At 65.3% G+C, this 16,769-nt stretch overlaps 1 protein-coding gene across 7 annotated transcripts in view; it reads right to left on the reverse strand.

Annotated features, from left to right (window-relative positions):
* Window positions 1–5,506: 5,506 nt before the first annotated feature.
* CFAP46 (cilia and flagella associated protein 46) overlaps window positions 5,507–16,769 on the reverse strand; it is a 96,722-nt gene continuing 85,459 nt past the window's right edge. For 6 of the 7 annotated variants that reach the window (XM_025467717.3, XM_025467722.3, XM_025467721.3 and 3 more), the window contains 9 exons: window positions 12,914–12,978; window positions 12,776–12,836; window positions 12,671–12,706; window positions 12,135–12,237; window positions 10,631–10,743; window positions 9,406–9,487; window positions 8,677–8,813; window positions 8,498–8,578; window positions 5,507–7,780 (listed from right to left, as the gene is read on the reverse strand). In XM_025467717.3, coding sequence (XP_025323502.3) covers window positions 7,656–7,780; window positions 8,498–8,578; window positions 8,677–8,813; window positions 9,406–9,487; window positions 10,631–10,743; window positions 12,135–12,237; window positions 12,671–12,706; window positions 12,776–12,836; window positions 12,914–12,978 — 803 coding nt within the window. In that variant the 3' untranslated portion in view covers window positions 5,507–7,655. Of the gene's footprint in view, window positions 7,781–8,497; window positions 8,579–8,676; window positions 8,814–9,405; window positions 9,488–10,630; window positions 10,744–12,134; window positions 12,238–12,670; window positions 12,707–12,775; window positions 12,837–12,913; window positions 12,979–14,265; window positions 16,532–16,769 lie in introns of those variants that run through there. The other variant, XM_025467723.3, reaches the window with a different exon arrangement.

A 16,769-nucleotide genomic window follows, 5' to 3' on the forward strand; every position in this document is an offset into this window, starting at 1 on the left:
GGTCTCAGGCCAGAGTGCTGGGCCCCGTCGCGCTCTCCCAGCGAGGGGCGCGTGGGCCTGGGTCTGAGAATGGCCTGGTGTTGGGGGCCCCTCCCCGGCCCTCGGGGTCTCTGGGGCCCACTCTGCAGCCCGTGCCGGGCACCCTGGTACACCCATCGCTGCGGGAGACTCTGGGACATCCCGGGGGGAGCAGGCAGGGGTCTGGGGACTCTCAGCTGCCAGACCCGGGCAGGGAGCACGACATGAAGACGTCACCAGAGGAGGCTTGGCCTCCTCGCCTCACAGAGAGCGCGGTGCCCCTGGGTGGCAGGTCCCTGCCAGGCTCTGTGTGTGACACACCTGCCCTCCACGGCGGGCCTGGCGGGCCGTGGGGCAGGTGCTGCCCACGGCGGTCCTTGGGAACAGGTGAGGCCAGCAGAACCCAGACGGGAGGGCCGAGCGCAGGGCAGGGAAGGGTGGGCGGGTCCCGCTGTGCAGGGCGGACGGTGCCGTCAGGGGACACAGGCGCCCGTGCCAGGAGGCCACATGGGGAGGAGGTGCTGGGGTGGGGCCTCCCCGAGGGGCAGGACGGGAGCACCAGCCTCCTGGGCTGGACGGGGACGCGGCCAGGGACACAGCTGCCCGTCCGGGGCTCCACGCAGCATCCCTGACCTCCCGTGAAATGACAGTGGGCCGAGCCCGCCCGCCAGGGAGACCGCCCGGGGCGTCGCCAGGGTGAGCAGCTGGGGCCGCGGGCCCAGCGGAGGGGCCTTGGTGGCGGTGTCACCTGCCATCGCAGCAGCCACCCCCGTGGCCCCACGTCCTCTCTGCCCGCGGCCCCCGAGGTTCTTTCTGCTTGTCATCCCTGCGCCGCCTCCTCCTCCCCTGGGTGCGTGAAGGACGGGCCGGACCGTCTCCCCGAAAGACCCGGAGGTGCGGGTGCAGGGCCGGCGTGTCCCTGCCCGCCGTGTGGTTTGCACGGGACACACGGACACGGGAGTCAGACCTGTGGGGTTTGCGGCCTGGGGGCTGCAGCAAAGCGAATCCCCGGGTGGCCGTGAACTCCCGGTCACTCTCCCGCGTGGGGTGCGAGGAATGGGAGCGGGATAAACGGGGACTTCCGGGGAACAGAGACAGGCTTGGGGCAGGTGACGCGCCCGCTCAGGAGGGAGGACGCCCGCGGGGCCGGGCCGGGGGCCCCCACGTGGCGCCACCTGGGAAACTGCGCGCCTCATTTCACGAAACAAATTGTTTCATCTTTAAGCCCATGAACGAGGAGCAGAGAAGGGGCCCCGGTCCCATCTGCCCCCGGGGACCGAGCGGAGGATCAGGTCCTTCACGATCCTGGAGAGTAACACGACCCACAGAGCAGCAACGGGCTCCTCGGGCGGCGCGTTGCCCGGGGTCACGTCTCCTGCCTCAGTCTGCACCTCGGGGATCCGCCCCGAGGTTTGGGGCAGTGGGTGCTCGAGGACAGAAGGCGCAGCCGCCTTCCTGACGTGGGTGCGCTCGCGGGGAGTGTCCTGGCCGCGTCCTGACAAGCCCCCACGCGCTGGCGTCGCCCCCCCGCACCCGGAGCGTCCCCCCCACGAGGCTCGGCCGCCCCCAGCGTCCTTCACTCCCTAGCGGCCTCCTCGTGCGGTGCCCTCTACACCCTCCGAGTCCGACCGAGGCCGGGGGGCCGTGCTCCTGGGGACACGGGGGGCGGGGGGCACTCTCTGCGAGGGCCGCCGTTATTCTCGCGATTCCAGGGGGGACGCCCCAAGGGGGACGAGGCCTGTGAGTGGGGCCGGGGGTCAGCGTGGGGCGGCGCCCGTGGTCGGCCGGCGCGGAGGGTGCTCGGCGGGTCAGCCCGTGGGTGAGAAGGGCCGGGGCAAGGCCCCCAGAGCCAGCCCGGGGGGGGCCTCTGGGGGGAGGCGGGCAGGCCGGGCGCTGTGCTCCCCTCGGAGGCCGAGGCCGGTGGGTCACGGTCAGCGCACCCGACGGGGCAGCCACGTGTGGTCAGCGAGCCGCGGACGGGGGTCACTGCCACGAGCTGGAGCCAGGAGACCCTCGGGTCATGCCTTCGCCTGGATCCACTGTCCCCGGCCCGAGGGCAGCGTGGGGCGCGTCCCGGCACCAGCCCAGGGAGCAGCCCCACCGCCCGGACACGCGCCCCTGCCTGGCACACCCAGGGCCCCCAGCTGGGCCACGTCCCTGTCGCCTGGCGACGTTGAGAGCCGCCCTCACTGCCCCACAGACTGCGCCAAGGTGTGGGGATCACAGCCCCGTCCCCGGAGACGGGAGCTCCCCTCCGCCCACGTTCCCAGGGCGCCCACACGGCACGTCGGGGTCAGCGAGGGACCCAGGCTCTCCAGCGGGAACAGGGCCCCCCGGCCCCTGAGCCTGTGGTTTGGCAGCGGAGCCCCAGGCCCCTGCCCCAGGCTCGGGGAGGAGGGCAGGTGGGGGCGCCCGGAGCCCCTGCTGGTCCCCTGCTGCCCGGGAGGCCGGGCCGGGGAAGGAGCCGGTGGCGCCTGGTCCTGCAGCCCGGAGCGAGCAGGGCCAGGTCGGGGATCCGCGGCCCCTCCTGCCCCCCCCTCACCCCTGGACGGGACCTGGCCTGGGGGGCCCCACGTGGGCTTGCGGGACCCTCAGGGCCAGTCGCCCAGCGTCCCGGGCACACGTGGCTGCGTGGGCCGCGCCGGGGCTGGGGGGCCGGTGAACGCTGTGCCGCCGTGCGAGCGTCCCCAGCCACCCGCCGTGTCCCCAGCCCGGAGAACGGGGCCAGCGCGGGGGGCGCCCCACCCCGGGCCCCAGCCAGGGCAGCCGCTCGGCCTGATTAGCCGACACCATCTCCTGCCTCTTGTCACAAAGAATTAAAATCTATAATAAGAAAAGCTCGCAGCGCCCCTGTCATTTGGCCCATCAGCGCCTTCCCGGCCCTCAGCCAAGCGCCGGGGCATCCGTCTCGTCATCTCCCTCCGGCCTCAATGAATTGTGATAAAAATGTCAAACAATTAGATTACGCGGCCAGGAGCGCGGCGTGATTGAGTGGCGAGGCAGGGCGCGTCCCCTGAATCACCCTGACGCCGCCGGTAAATCCCCCGCCCCCACCTGTGCGCGGGCAGCAGGTCTCGGCAGCACCGGGCGGGAAACTGAGGCCCGGCCTGCGGGTCCGTGGCGGCGGGAGGGACGAGGGAGGGAGGCGGAGCCCGCAGTCCCCGGGGCCCGGACGCCAGGAGGCAGGTCAGAGGTGCTCCCAGGGCCTGCCTGTCCCCACAGGCTGCTTCACCTGGGAGGCCACCCCGGGGAGCGGGGGTCGGGGGTGGGGCTGGGGGCGGGGTGCAGGGTGCCAGGGGCGGGGTGCAGGTGTGGGTGGCTGGGTGTGGGGGGGGTGGGGTGCGGGCCCTGTGCACCCCGCTCTGGCCGCGAGCGGGGTGGGCCTGCCCGGCCCCCGAGCCGCGCCGCTGGCTTCCTCCCGCTTAAGGGCGAGGACGTGTTGAAATTGATTTCTGTTGGAAATGGGATAATTAAACTGGTTGTTTCTGTCTCCATCATCGTCATAATAAAATGAGAGGACAGCGGGGGTGCGCGGCGCGGAGTAATACTGTCCGCCCTAATGCGAGGGAGCGTTAATTGAATACGAATGGCCTTCCCTGAAGTCGCTCGGTTATATTTCAGAGATATGGGATAATGATGCCACTTCATCATCTTTACAAGATATAAAATTACTGGCTCCTCTGGGAAGATCATTAAGGAAAACAATTGTTCACAGCAATTGAAAATAGAGTTTTAATTATTTAATATAGAAATTAAACTATTGGAGACCGGGGCTGGATGGAGGGGCTGAATAGAAATCTACACACAAGCACCTGTGAACGCTTTAGCTGTATGAAGGCGCCTGGTTTCTTCATCCGGATCCACCGGGGAGGCCGACTGCAGCCGACGCCGAACTCCCTGGAGGAGGGCCCGGCGCCCGCCCGACCCGCACTCACTCCCCGGGCGCACCTGCGGCGGCGGCGATGCGGGCACGGACCCCGGGGTGGTGGGCGACGCTCTTCCACGGGGATCGACTGAGGCCCCACCGTGACGTACTGAGCTGGGGAAACCGCCCGCAGGTCCCACGGGGGGCGACCCCGCTGGCCTGCTCGAGCCCGCAGGCCCCGGCCCCGCTGATCCGCCCGCCCGGAGGCCCCTCGGCCAGCGTCCGCCGCGCGCCGGAGATGCTGCCCACGAGAATTGTGATTCAAGGTGTGGCAGCGGGAGCGCGGGGGGCGCTGGGTGGCCCCGCGGGAGAGGCCGCCGCGCAGGGAGGGCCGCAGGCACGGGGCCACCCAAACGCTGACCCAGGGCGTGGCTTTTGAGTACATTTTTCTCCTTTTTTAATTCTCCAACTTTCCTACAATAAAATATATTGTCTAAAAAACAGTCCTTGTTGTAAAAATGCGGAAGTCTCGGGGCGCCTGGGTGGCTCGGTGGGTTGAGCGTGGGACTCGGTTTCGGCTCAGGTCATTATCTTGGGGTTGTGAGATCGAGCCCCGCAGTGGCCCCAGGCTCGGTGGGGACTTCTGCGGGGGACTCTCTCTCCCTCTGCACCCACCCCCGCCTCTGTAAAATACATAAATACGTCTTTTTAAAAAAATGGAAATCACAATTTTCAAGATATGAATTAAAACAGATGAAGGACGCCTGGGGGGCTCAGCGGTTGAGCACCTGCCTCCGGCGTAGGGCGTGACCCCAGGGTCCCGAGATCGAGTCCCAGGTCGGGCTCCCTGCATGGAGCCTGCTTCTCCCTCTGCCTGTGTCTCTGCCTCTCTCTGTGTCTCTCATGAAATAAAATCTTTAAAAAAAATTAAAACAGATGTGACTTTTAAAATGGTGACTGCCAAGCAAGCCGGAGCACGTTGGTGCTTCCAGTCGTTGCAAGGGAGGGGCCCCGCCGGCCTGGGCCTGGACACGCGGCCTGGGAGCGGGGTGAGGTCAGGCCCTTCCGGGCCCCGAGGCCAGGGCTGCCCTTCCCCTAGGACAGGACAGGCTCCCGAGTGACGGGCTCAGGGCCGCCTGGCCCCCTGCAGCCCCAGGGCCCCGGGCACGGGCATCGCGGGGATCCCGCCACCTCCCTCCGAGGCCGGCCCGCCATTCCAATTACCTTCCGTCTATGATCACCAATAAATTCCAAGTGATCCTTTCTCTCCTTACAGTTTTTAGGGTTACATAAATTCCACCCATGCAATTTTTTCATGCGTGAATATATTACGGGATGCCACTTCTGTTACAGGAGCTAATTGATAATGTGATTTGTCATGTTGCTGGGGCATAACTCAGAAAGTTATTTCAAAGCCTCCGATACGCGGACGAGCACTCACGTTTCATATTTCTCACACGCGTAGACACAGCATAAGGTAAAAAATGTGAGGCTGCACAGATGAAATATCTCCAGAGGCTTTTATTCTTGTTGTTTGGGTGGGTGCCAACATCTTTCTAGAAGGAAGCTCATATATCCACGGCTGCTCTGATTTGAATTTATTCCTTGATCATTAGTTAGCTCTTTTATTTTTTTTTTTTAACTGGAAGAAGTATGTGTATGTTTGACAAAAGGGAAAAAATTAAACAAAAAGAAGGGAATCACCACCTTTCGATGTTCTCAGACATGAGCTGTTTTGAAAGTTCTTACGTTGAACTGACCGTAGATTTGCAAGGAGTCGCGGAGACAGTCGGGGCGGCGCGGCCCTCGCGTGGCTTCCCAGCGGGGCGCCTGGACCTGGAGCCCGACCGCCGCCGAGCTCCGTTCCGCCCGGTGCCCAGAGCGCGTGCACCTGCGCACGGACCCCTGCCTGCCCGGGCCCCGCGCCCCCTGCGCCCCCCGCGCCCCCGCGACGCCGCCATGTTCTCCCTCCCTGTGCTCTCGTCATCCTGAGAATGCGTCGGTCGCGACCCATGACGCGACCCATGCGGTGTGTGACCCGGCCGGTAGCGCCCCGGAGGCCGTCAGGGGTCGGCGGCTCGCTGCCTGTCCTTGGGGACCCTGCGGGCACACGCGCCAGGCCCCGCTCGGCCACTCCCAGGGAAGGACACTGGCCTGTGTCTAGGGCTCACGCTGGTGGGACGGACCGCGCGCCAACGGAGCCCAGAGCCCCGCTTCTCTGGGTGCGGCCTGGGGCGCGGGGCCGGGCGCGAGCTGGGCACACGCCGAGGTCAGAGGACGCAGCCCAACGGCCGCCCAGAGGCTGCCTCGTCTCCGCCCCGTGGGTGACGTCAGGGCCCGGGCCGCCTCTTCCCCGCAGCAGGGTCAGCAGGTCCATGGGATGCTCCCGCCGTCCAGTGTCACACTCTCTGCCTCACTATGGGGCCGGGCCTCCGCGCCACCCAGGAGGCCCCCGTGCGGCCTGTCTGGCCCCGGGCAGGGGCTGAGTGTGGGCTTGCCACCCGCGTCAGGACACGAGGCCAGGACACGCGCGTCCACGCTCCTCACCGCACCAGAGGGAGGAACCCGGGCGAGCAGGTCTCCCGACTGCTTAGCTCCAGGCCTCCCAGCCCAGAGTGACCGTGGTGCCTTGGCCTAAGGGGGGCTGCCCCCGGCTCCCAGGTGTCCCCAGAGCTGGTGCTCGGAGGCCACGCGTGTCCAGGTGAGGCAGGCAGAAGGCTGCGATCTGTGCTGGGGCCTGGAAGGGGCAGTGCCAGTGGCCCCCGGGCCGGGCTCCCCGTCCTGGCTGCTGCGCCCCTGGGGACCAGGACCCCCACCGCCCGTGGACTCTGACGGGCTCAGCTCCACCCAGAGAGACCTGGAGCCGGCTCTCCTCGTCCACGGCCACCAGCCCGGGGGATTCTGGGGACACGGGGTCCTAGCCGCTCCGTCCCCAGCCTCCACATGGGCCAGGGTGGCTGGGGGCCTGCGCAGGGCACTTGCTGGGCACCGGGGCCTCTGCTCTTCCCACGGCCACCTCGGCTCTGGCGGCCTGTCCAGCCCTGGGTCGGCGGCCTCTCCCGGGGCTGCCCTGGTCCACTGTGGTGCCCACGACCGTGGGGGAGGTGTTGCTGCTGCACGTCCCCCCCGTGGGCCTGGGACACCAGGGCTGCACGTCTCAGCCACCTCTGCCTCCAGCAGACGCCCGTGACTCCCGGGGAGCTCTGGCTGCCTCTGGGGACCTGGCCTCACGGGCACATCCGAGGCCCCGGGGCTGGACTCCCTTCGCTCACGCGCTCATCCGGCGACGTCGGCTGAGCCCCACGCAGGACGGTGCTGCACCCGGGGCCCTAGGCCACACCGCACACGGGGATGCAGACACTTGTCGTTTACTAAGAGGCTCACGCCAAATCCATGGTGTTCCTTGTCCGGGACCCGGGGGACCCCCAGGGAGAGCCGCAGCCCAGGACCAGCCCTACCCCAAATACAGCCGCCCCCCACCACTGGGGCCCGAGGGAAGGCACAGTGCCGGGGAGGGTTCTGGGGTCCTGGCAGCCATGGGGTCAGCGATGCACCCCTCCGACTCTCCTCCTCCACCAGGGTCCCCAGACAAGCCTGGGGGAGGGGGTCCCGAGGAGGAAGCCCCTGAGCCGGCCAGACTCGGAGGGCCCTGGCCTGACCCCTGAGCAGAACTGGGGCTCAGGGCGGGGCCACTGGAGGAGGGGAGCCGACGTCTGGGGAGGGCTGGGCGGTGGCTCCTCAGCGGCAGGGTCTGCAGGCCCTGGCCCCGGGGTCACCCGACGGCCAGGTGGGGCAGCCCATACAGGACGGAGTTGAGGGTGACAGGGAGCCAAGCGGAGTCGCCGAGCTGCGGCCAGAGGTACGGAGGCTTGTCCCTGGAGGTCCACGCAGACTCATCTGAGGGAGAGTGGGACAGCGCTGGCGGCGGCCCGGCTCACGGGGGCACCCGGAGGACGAGGGGGCCCGACTGCCTGCGGACGCAGCCCTGAACGTGGACACTGCCGCCATCGGCTCCCGGGGACGCTGAGGGACACTGAGCCGAGGGGCCCACTCGCAGCACGGAGGGCCGGGCAGCCGGGCCCCCGCCAGCTCCGACCTCCTGCTGCCACCGCTGACTGTGGGGAGGCCTGCGCGACAATCACGGTTTTGTCCCTGCTTCCAGGGCACATCAGCACGGGACGGCAGCGAGCACGGGGGCGGGGGGGGGGGCGCCGCGGCTTCCCCTTCCTCCGTCCACAGAGCAACTTGTCAGCAGCGGCTGCACGGCCGGCTCTCCCGGGGCCTCCGCCCTCATGCACCTGTGGCAGGTTCCACCCCCAACGCATTCACAGCCGTATGCGGGCCCCTGGACCCTGTCGCTCCTAAACCCTAAGCTCCTTCTGCGCTGCGCACCTAGAAGGCTCGTGCGCCCGCCCCAAGGGCTCCTGGGCTCCAGGCCTCCGGCGCCCGCGCACTCCTAACGCCCACGTTTTGCCCCAAGGGTCTGCGGTGCCAGCTCCCACGGGGGGCTGTGCTGTCCGTCGGCGCTGCTGGCCCGGGGAGGGGCGCAGACACAGTGGGCACCCGCCCTGCAGGCCGCGGGGACGCCGGCGGGGCTGAGGGACAGCCGCGTACCGTGGCTACTCACGTCACCAGCTCCCATCTTCTGAAGGACGCGCGCTGCTCTCCCGATCGGCTTGCCAAGCGCCAACAGATCTAGGAAGGCGACACCTCTCAGACTGGCCAGGGGCGCGGCCTGCGGGCTTCTGGGGGGCCCGCAGGCTGGGGCCGCGCCCGGGATGCCCGCCACTCACTTTCCCACAGGACGCTGGCCCGCAGCGCGTTGTCCCGCAGGAGCGTCGGCCACTGGTTTGCCAGGATGCTCCTGACCCCCGCCAGACTCAGGAGCACGGCGGTCTCGATGGGGTCCTCCAAGCACAGCTGGGCCACGCTGCGGGGGATGGAGCTCCAGTGGGACGGCCCGAGCCGCCCAGCCCTCAGACCAGATAGCACCGGGTAGTGGATGGAAGCTCTTGGGGTTCGCGAAGGAATCAGAACACCCTCCCGCCCCCCGCCCTCCCCCATGTCGTCCAATAAGAGGGCGACCCGGGGTGCCGCCCAATCCCTCGGGGCCACTCCCAGCCTTGCAGGGGAGCCGGGACGCAAAGCATCCGTCATGAGACAGGCCCCTGCTCTGCCACCTTGGGAGCCCACACAGGCCTGGGGTGCACGAGACGTGGGGCGCTCTGAAGCCAGGGCACCCCCCCGGCGGCCGGCCCTCTGTCCCCTGGCCCAGTCCCAGCGGGCCTCGGGAGGACAGGCCGGCCTGTGCTCTGCTGCTGGAGCTGCCCTCCCCTCCCACTGCACCCCCGCCCCCGGCTCTTCCAGGGAAGGGGTCGGGGGCGGATTCCAGGGCTCTGCCCGGGGGTGCAGGGACACTCTGGCCCCCACAGCCCCCGGAGCACACCCATCAGTCCTGACCCCCCGGCACCCTGGGAGTGGAGGCAGGCGGCCGGCCCAGGCCGGTGCAGGGGCCCAGGCACCTCTTGTTCTCCGAGCGCTCCGCCTGCCGCCGCATGCTCTCGTAGGACCGCGTCAGGTCCAGCAGGACCATCATCTGGCACTCTGCGGGGCACGGAGGGGCCTCAGCAGCTGCACGCCCAGGACGGGCAGGCCAGTGCAGGCTGGGGGCGGCACCAGGGGTGCGAGGATCGGGGAAACGCAGCCCCATACTCGGACCTGACGTCCACAGACCCTTTCCCAAGACCCACTGGCTGCACGAGCTCTCGGGGACATAATCTGCTTCAGGAACTCCCCGCCCTTCGCCGTCTCCTCGTGCAGGCGGCTCTGCTCCCAGCATGCCATGCACAAGCACCCCAGCCTGCGGGAGGTGGTCTCAGGCATGGGGTGAAGGCTGGTCACCCTGGCTCGTGTGCCCCGAGATGGGTGCCAGGATCCGAGTGCGACCCCTGGCTGTGGGCACGCCGAGAGCCCCACTTCCTGCAGTGGCCTGGCTGTGGGCAGGGGCAGGCGGCACCTCCAGCGCGTGAGGACGAGCCTCGATGGGGGCAGCACGGGGCGCCAGCGGTGCCGTCACCCTCCCCCGAGCCTGGTGAGCCTGAGAACTCAGCTTCGTGCCTCCGAGACGGCCCCTGAGAGGGCCGGTTCCTACCTCCCCTTGGGGCAAGGAATCCCCAGGTGACCGGCTCTGGGGTGGGTGGGCTGTGGATGGCCCATCTCTCGGGGGCTGGAAAGGAGACAGGTACCAGGTGATGGGCCAGGGGTTCAGCTGCCCTGACCACAGGACAGATGTCCCTGTGCTGCTTGTGCTGCCAGCAGGGGGCCGCGTGCCTCTTGAGGGCACCCTCTAGGGTCCCTGAAAGGCTCCCAGCGACCCTGCAGTGCGGCCAGTCAGCCACTGCCTCAGGACGAGGGCACCAAGGGCAAGTGAGGCCTCGTACTCGGGAGTCCTCAGGGGACAGCCACAGCGTGCCAGGCCGAGAGGAGCCGCGTGTACAGCAGGAGCGGTGGGGGCTGCGGCCAGTGTGCCCTGGAAGCGCCCGGCCAGCTCCCGACTCTGGCGGAGGGTCTCTGGGAGTGGAGGAGGGGCAGAGCCGGAGGGGCCCCCAAGGGCCCCCCCACAAGCCCTTTATCAGAGGGTGACCAGTGGGGACTCAGGGGCCTTGCTCTGTCCCTGCGTGGATTCATCCGGCGCACTGGGGCCCGGCAGAGCGTGGGGCTTTGGGCGGCGCTGAGGGACGGGCTCACCTTGAAGGTTCATGGCAGCCAACCTTTCCACCAGTATGTGAGACAGGAAGCTCTCCATCCCATAGAAGAAGAAGCCGCCACAACTGCCCAGGAGCTGCTCCCACTCGGCCTGGCTGCAACGCAAAGGAGGGTGGCCCCGTGGGCGGAGCCAGAGGCAGGCAGCAGGTGTCCCGGTGTCCCCAGGTGCTGCAGCCAGGACCACCCCTGGACGGGGGCCTTCAGGGCTGCACACTCTCGGGATGGGTCTGTGCTCTTCACTCCCCGACCCCCTCGGCTGGGACAGAGCTAACGGCCACTCTCCTGGTGCCCAGGGTCAGCTCCCTCCTGGGCTCCTTCTATCCACGTGGCTCTCCTGACAATGGCCCTCGACTCCCAGGAATGAGTCCTCATCTCACTGAGCAGGGAGTCTGGAAAGTGCTAGAAGGATGCGTCCCTGACGGCCAACCGCACCCAGGTCTCAGAGCACCCACAGGGAAGTGTCCCTGCCCCCAGCACTCGGCCCCGCCCCCAGCAGGCCCCGCCCTGCTCTCCCGCAGCCCCGCCCCCAGCAGGCCCCGCCCCCTCCCACAGCCCCGCCCCCAGCAGGCCCCGCCCTCCTCTCACACAGCCCCGCCCCCAGCAGGCCCCGCCCACTTCTCCCGCAGCCCCGCCCCAGCAGGCCCCGCCTCCTCCACAGCCCCGCCCCCAGCAGGCCCCGCCCTCCTCCCACAGCCCCGCCCCAGCAGGCCCCACCTCCTCTCCCACAGCCCCGCCCCCAGCAGGCCCCTCCCTCTTCTCCCGCAGCCCCGCCCCCATCAGGCCCCACCTCCTCCCACAGCCCCGCCCCCAGCAGGCCCCACCTCCTCTCCCGCAGCCCCGCCCCCAGCAGGCCCCGCCCTCCTCTCCCGCAGCCCCGCCCCCAGCAGGCCCCGCCCTCCTTTCCCACAGCCCCGCCCCCAGCAGGCCCCGCCTCCTCCCACAGCCCCGCCCCCAGCAGGCCCCGCCCTCCTCTCCCACAGCCCCGCCCCCAGCAGGCCCCGCCTCCTCCCACAGCCCCGCCCCCAGCAGGCCCCGCCCTCCTCTCCCACAGCCCCGCCCCAGCAGGCCCCGCCCTCCTCTCCCACAGCCCCGCCCCCAGCAGGCCCCGCCCCTCTCCAGGTTCTCCCCAACACTCCCCCCAGCTGTCAGAGCCAGGGGCCGGCGGGCACTGGACTGCCTGGGGTTCCCGGGCAGGAGCCCACCCCTGGGTGCCAGGTCCTCACTTGTGCAGTGGGTATGAGGACAGTGACTCCCCCACACAGGCACCATGAGGACGGGGGAGCCCGCAGTGTGATGGAGAAAGGCCAGACCCCAGGAGCCCCTGGGGGGGCAGCAGAGGTGGGGGTGCACGGGGCAGAATGGGAGGTCCAGGCCGGGGGCGCCTGGGAGACAAGGGGAGACGGAGGACGGCCCCTCCCAGCACGTGCAGAGCACCCCTCCAGCTGCCCACACAGACCTGCCCCCTGCAGGACACCCCAACACCAACCTGGGCAGGTGCTTATTGCCCAGATGGCCCACCCACAGGGCGGTGAACGTGTCTCGGAATCTCTCCAGAATTTCCCGGGTGACGAAGACAGGAGTCAGCATTTCTGCGACAGGAATGGAGCGGTGAGCAAGCAGGGCGGAGCTGCGAGGCCGCGGGCGTGGGCAGCAGCAGGCCTGACCCAGGGCCCGGCCGACTCCACGTTTGCTGCTGGTGGGCACGTCAGGGCGCCTTCCCTCCTTTGTAAAGAGTCTAAAAACCAGTTTAGCCAAAGCAACCCCCAGGAGCTGACTACTCAGCGCTGCAGTGGGCAGCACCAAGTCCCGTTTCTGCACCGGACTCCGTTTAGGGGTTCATCTTTCCCACGACCACTGTCCTGACGTGGCTGTGAGGGCGAAGGGCCTACTCCCCTCGCGTGGTCGGTGTAACCGGGGCAGCCGGGGGACAGAGGCCGTGCCCAGGAGGCCGGCTCCGAGGCCACAGCACCACGGCCACACTGCCCTGTGAGGGAGCCCAGCGTGGCCCGGGGAGGCACTCACCTGTGCCCTGGGCCTCCTCGTAGGGGTCCACCACGACTAGGTCTCGGTTAAGGAGCAACAGCGCTCGGCTTGGGCCACCCGGGCAGCGGGGCCGGTAAAGGATACACTTGAACTTGTCGGCATCCACGATGATGCAGTCGGGCGGGATGAGCCGGGGTGGAGTGTCCTGCGCCACGGACAAGGGTCGTTGGGGTCCTGTGTCCCGCAGCTGGGACCCCAGGCCCCCCAGGCCCACGTGCCCACCTTCCATCCCTTCTTCCCTGGACTCCTCTTCTTGACTCTGCCTTCCTTCTTCATGGCCCCTTCGGCTGCAGACGACACGAGAAGGTGGTGTTCGGGGCTAGTAGAGTTGGTGGCACACGGCATCATGAATGAACACACTAACTGTCCCTGAACTGTTCATACTTTAAAAGGGTTAAGTTTACATTCTGTGACTTTCACCTCAATTAAAAAAAAACAAAAACAAAAAAACAAACCCAAAAGTAGTGAACAATTGACTTTAATTCTTTTTTTTTTATTTTTTATTTATTTTTTTTTTACTTTAATTCTTGTGAAGCCGAGAGAGCAGTCGCCTTTGAATTGTTAAGGTTGCAGGGCCGGGGAAGGCGGCGCAAGGGACCCCACCAGAGGCGAGTCCCGGAGGCCCCAGCCCACCTGGCTGACCGTTCACACAGTGGGCCCAGCACCCACTGGGCGGTTCTGCCCCCCGCACGAGGATTTACACCGCAGCGTTCTGGTGGCTCCTGGTTCTATCAGAGGGGCCCAAAGGATGGCAGTTTACTGCCTCGCCTTCCTCCCTCTCCCTCGTGCGTCCCGTTTCTGCACCCCCCCCCCCCCGCATCGAGGCTCCAGCAGGGCGGGGACGGCAGGCTCCCCGGGGGTGCCCTCAGGAAGGCAGCGGGCCCCAGGTCCAGGTGGCGCCTCCACCGGCGTGAGGTATTTCACTCTGTCCCCTTTGCTAAGAATTTCTACTACGAACGCAAGCATTTTATCAAATGCTGTTTTTCTGCAGCAATTGAGATGCTTGTAAGTTTGTTTTCGTTTAATCTAATCTAATGACACTTGTAAATTGTGGGTTCGGGCTGGGTGGTGAGAGTTCTATTTTTCTTTCTTGTGCTGTTCTTGGCAGTTTGGGTGCCCGGGGCAACGGAAGTCTAGGCCAGGTGGGCCCTCCGCTCTACTCTCGAGGAGACCCGTAGAGACTGGCGTGGACGGTTTCTGGAAAGTCTGGTCGATCCCAGCGGGGTAAGTCGTCCATCTCCCCTCCTTGCTGGCTCGGAGGCCCTCAGGGTTTTCCTTCGGGGTCCGGGAGCTGTGCTTCCCCAGGACGCGGTCCGCTTGGCCTAAGGGTTTGGATACGCGGTCGTCCAGTCTCTGACGATCTTCCAAATCTCTGCGGCATCTTTAGAGTTTGAGTCTCTTTTCATTCCTGACGCGTATTTGTGCACCATCCACTTCTTTCTTGATCATTCTTACCAGAATGTGTCTATTTAATGAGTTTTTTTAAAAAGATTTTGTTTTCTATTTTTGTTGATGTCTGCTCATGCGTTTATTGGACACTTCCTCTGCTTTCTTTTTTTTTTTCTTTTTCTTTTTCTTTTTTTTTTTCCTCTGCTTTCTTAAGAGATTTTTTTTTTGCTGTTCTTGCTCTAACTTCATAAATTCGATGCTTTAAGGCTTATGAACATCCAACCTTTTCCTTTCCCAATACAAATGTTCAAGCTGTGAGGCCCTTCCAGCCCCGCTGCCCTCACTCCGCCAGGCGTGGACCGTCCCGTCCCATGAGATGTGCACAAGTGTGTTTCTAAATTTCCAAATGCAGGGGGATTTAAGAAATCCACGTCCTGGTAGCGGCTTCTGTCCCAATCACTGTGGTGTCGGCCAGTGTTGCTCATCCCTCCGGGCGTCCTTGGGGCTTTGCCTCTCCTCTCCCTGGCCTGTGTGTGCTTCCCGGTCCCTGGCTCCCGGGGGCTCGGCTCACGCGTTCCGTTCGTTTGTTTTTCTTACTCGTTCTCCGACTGTTGGTCTGGGGCTCATCTGCCAATTCTCTTCTTTTGGTCGTTCTCCCTGAAGAACCCTGAGCTCTTCCCACGCACGCGGCATTCCTGCAGCCGGCGCGGCCCGCGGCCCTGAGCTCGCCCCGCTCTGGGTGTGCGGGGTCCTGGCGGTCAGCACCCACTAATGCGTTTGGAGAGCCTGAACTCACGCTTAGTCGGTATTACTGGTACTTCACGCTCAGAGCCTGTGTGCATGTCTCGTTGCTGCCCTAACAAACTGCCCCAAACGTGGGATCTTAAAATACACATTTACTGTCTCACCGTCTGGAGGTCAGAAGTCGAAAAGGGTCCCCCTGGGCTGGAATCCAGGTGTGGCCAGGCTGTTTCCTCCTGGGGGCTCTGGAGAGAATCTGTTCCCCGCCTTTTCCTTACAACCTGCCTCCTGGCGGCCTCGCTGCCTCCCCATCTTCAGAGGCCGCAGCGCGGCTCTTCCCATCCCTCTGCCACCCTCCTGCCTCCATCTTAAAAGGACCCTGGTGCTGCCATCGGGCCTCCTGGGTCATCTGGGTCACTCTGCTGTCTCAGGGCGGTCCCTGGGTCACATCTGCACAGGGGTCAGGTCACACTCAGATTCTGGGGAGTCCTCCCACCACCCCGGGGGTGCTCTACTCTCTGCTGCTGCCACAGCAACACGGGCCACCCAGAGCAGAGGAGAAACAAGGACCTTCCTGTAAACGACGCACAGACCACTGGGTGCTCATGTCGGGAAAGAAATGGAAACCGTACCTTGCGCTGTAGGTCAGGAGGGTGGATAAAATGTTAAAGGCAGAAAAGAAAACCAGATGTATTTACGAGATACCATGGGAGAAGAGCTTCATGATTGTGAGTCAACAAGTTTTTAAAAAGACCCCAGAGCGGGGATCCCTGGGTGGCTCAACAGTTTAGCGCCTGCCTTCGACTCCAGGGCGTGATCCTGGGGTCCTGGATCGAGTCCCACGTCGGGCTCCCTGCATGGAGCCTGCTCCTCCCTCTGCCTGTGTCTCTGCCTCTCTCTCTCTGTGTATCCCTCATGCATAAATAAATAAAACCTTTTAAAATATATTTTGTTCAAAAGACACCATTTAAGAGAGTGAACAAACTACAGGGTGGGAGGCGGCATCTGTGGTCACAAAAATAAGAAAGTGCACACACAAACCTATGGAAACCCTGCCAACCAAAAAAAAAGAATGAAAACCAGACAACCTGCCAAAACTTGGCCCTGGATGCGGACTTGCCCACAAAGAGCCCTCCCTCTTCGTCGGGGGCTGGGACCCTCCACGGAGGAGGGGGCGCCTGCTGGTTGGTGTGGACACACCTGCTGTTTGTTTCTACCGGCCCCAGCGGCTCTTTCCCTTTTCCTGCCCTTTGCGCATTCCTGGGTGCTTCTGTGTTCCACTTCGCTGTCCTCACGGCGTGTGGGCTGCGGCTCCGACCCTCGGCACTAACGTAGGGATGTCTGTCGCTCGCCGGCTGCGCTGGCTCCGTCGGGAAGTCGGGGTCACTCTTGGCCTTGCTTCTGCGAGCGCAGCGCCTGTGTTCTGTGGCTGCTCCTGAAACGCCGCCCGGGGGCCTGTCGCTCTGACCACCCCCCCTGGAGTCTCCTCTCCGCCTCCTGTGGCTGGGGCTTATGGAAACTTCTGGACCCGTTGTTTTGCATTCGATTTGGTGGGAGACACTGGCCATTATTAATTGCCGTACTCCCCTTCCGAGGGCTCTGAGCACAGGTCATCGCTCCTCTAGGCTCGGATCCGTCTTATGTGGGGTCAGCCCCACCCTCCAGAGTCCAAAACCCACCGTTGCCTCTCTTTCCAGTTTTCACCTGTTTCTGTTGGAAGGGCAAATTCGGTCCTTGTTACCTCCTCTGGGATGGAAGCCAAAGCCCAAACTATTTGTTTTTAATTTAACTTCATATTTGTTGAAGTGCGTAAAACAGCACAGAGCACAAGCTACAGCCTGGATGGTTTCAGGCTCTGGGCCCATGGTTGCCAATGGCCTGAGTCCTGTCCCTGCTCCTGGTCCCTCCCTCCTCGCCTCTGCTCACCACCCAGGAAGCAGGTGGCCAT

The sequence above is a fragment of the Canis lupus genome, chromosome 28 (genome assembly GCF_003254725.2).
Source record: "Canis lupus dingo isolate Sandy chromosome 28, ASM325472v2, whole genome shotgun sequence".
Taxonomy (NCBI): domain Eukaryota; kingdom Metazoa; phylum Chordata; class Mammalia; order Carnivora; family Canidae; genus Canis; species Canis lupus.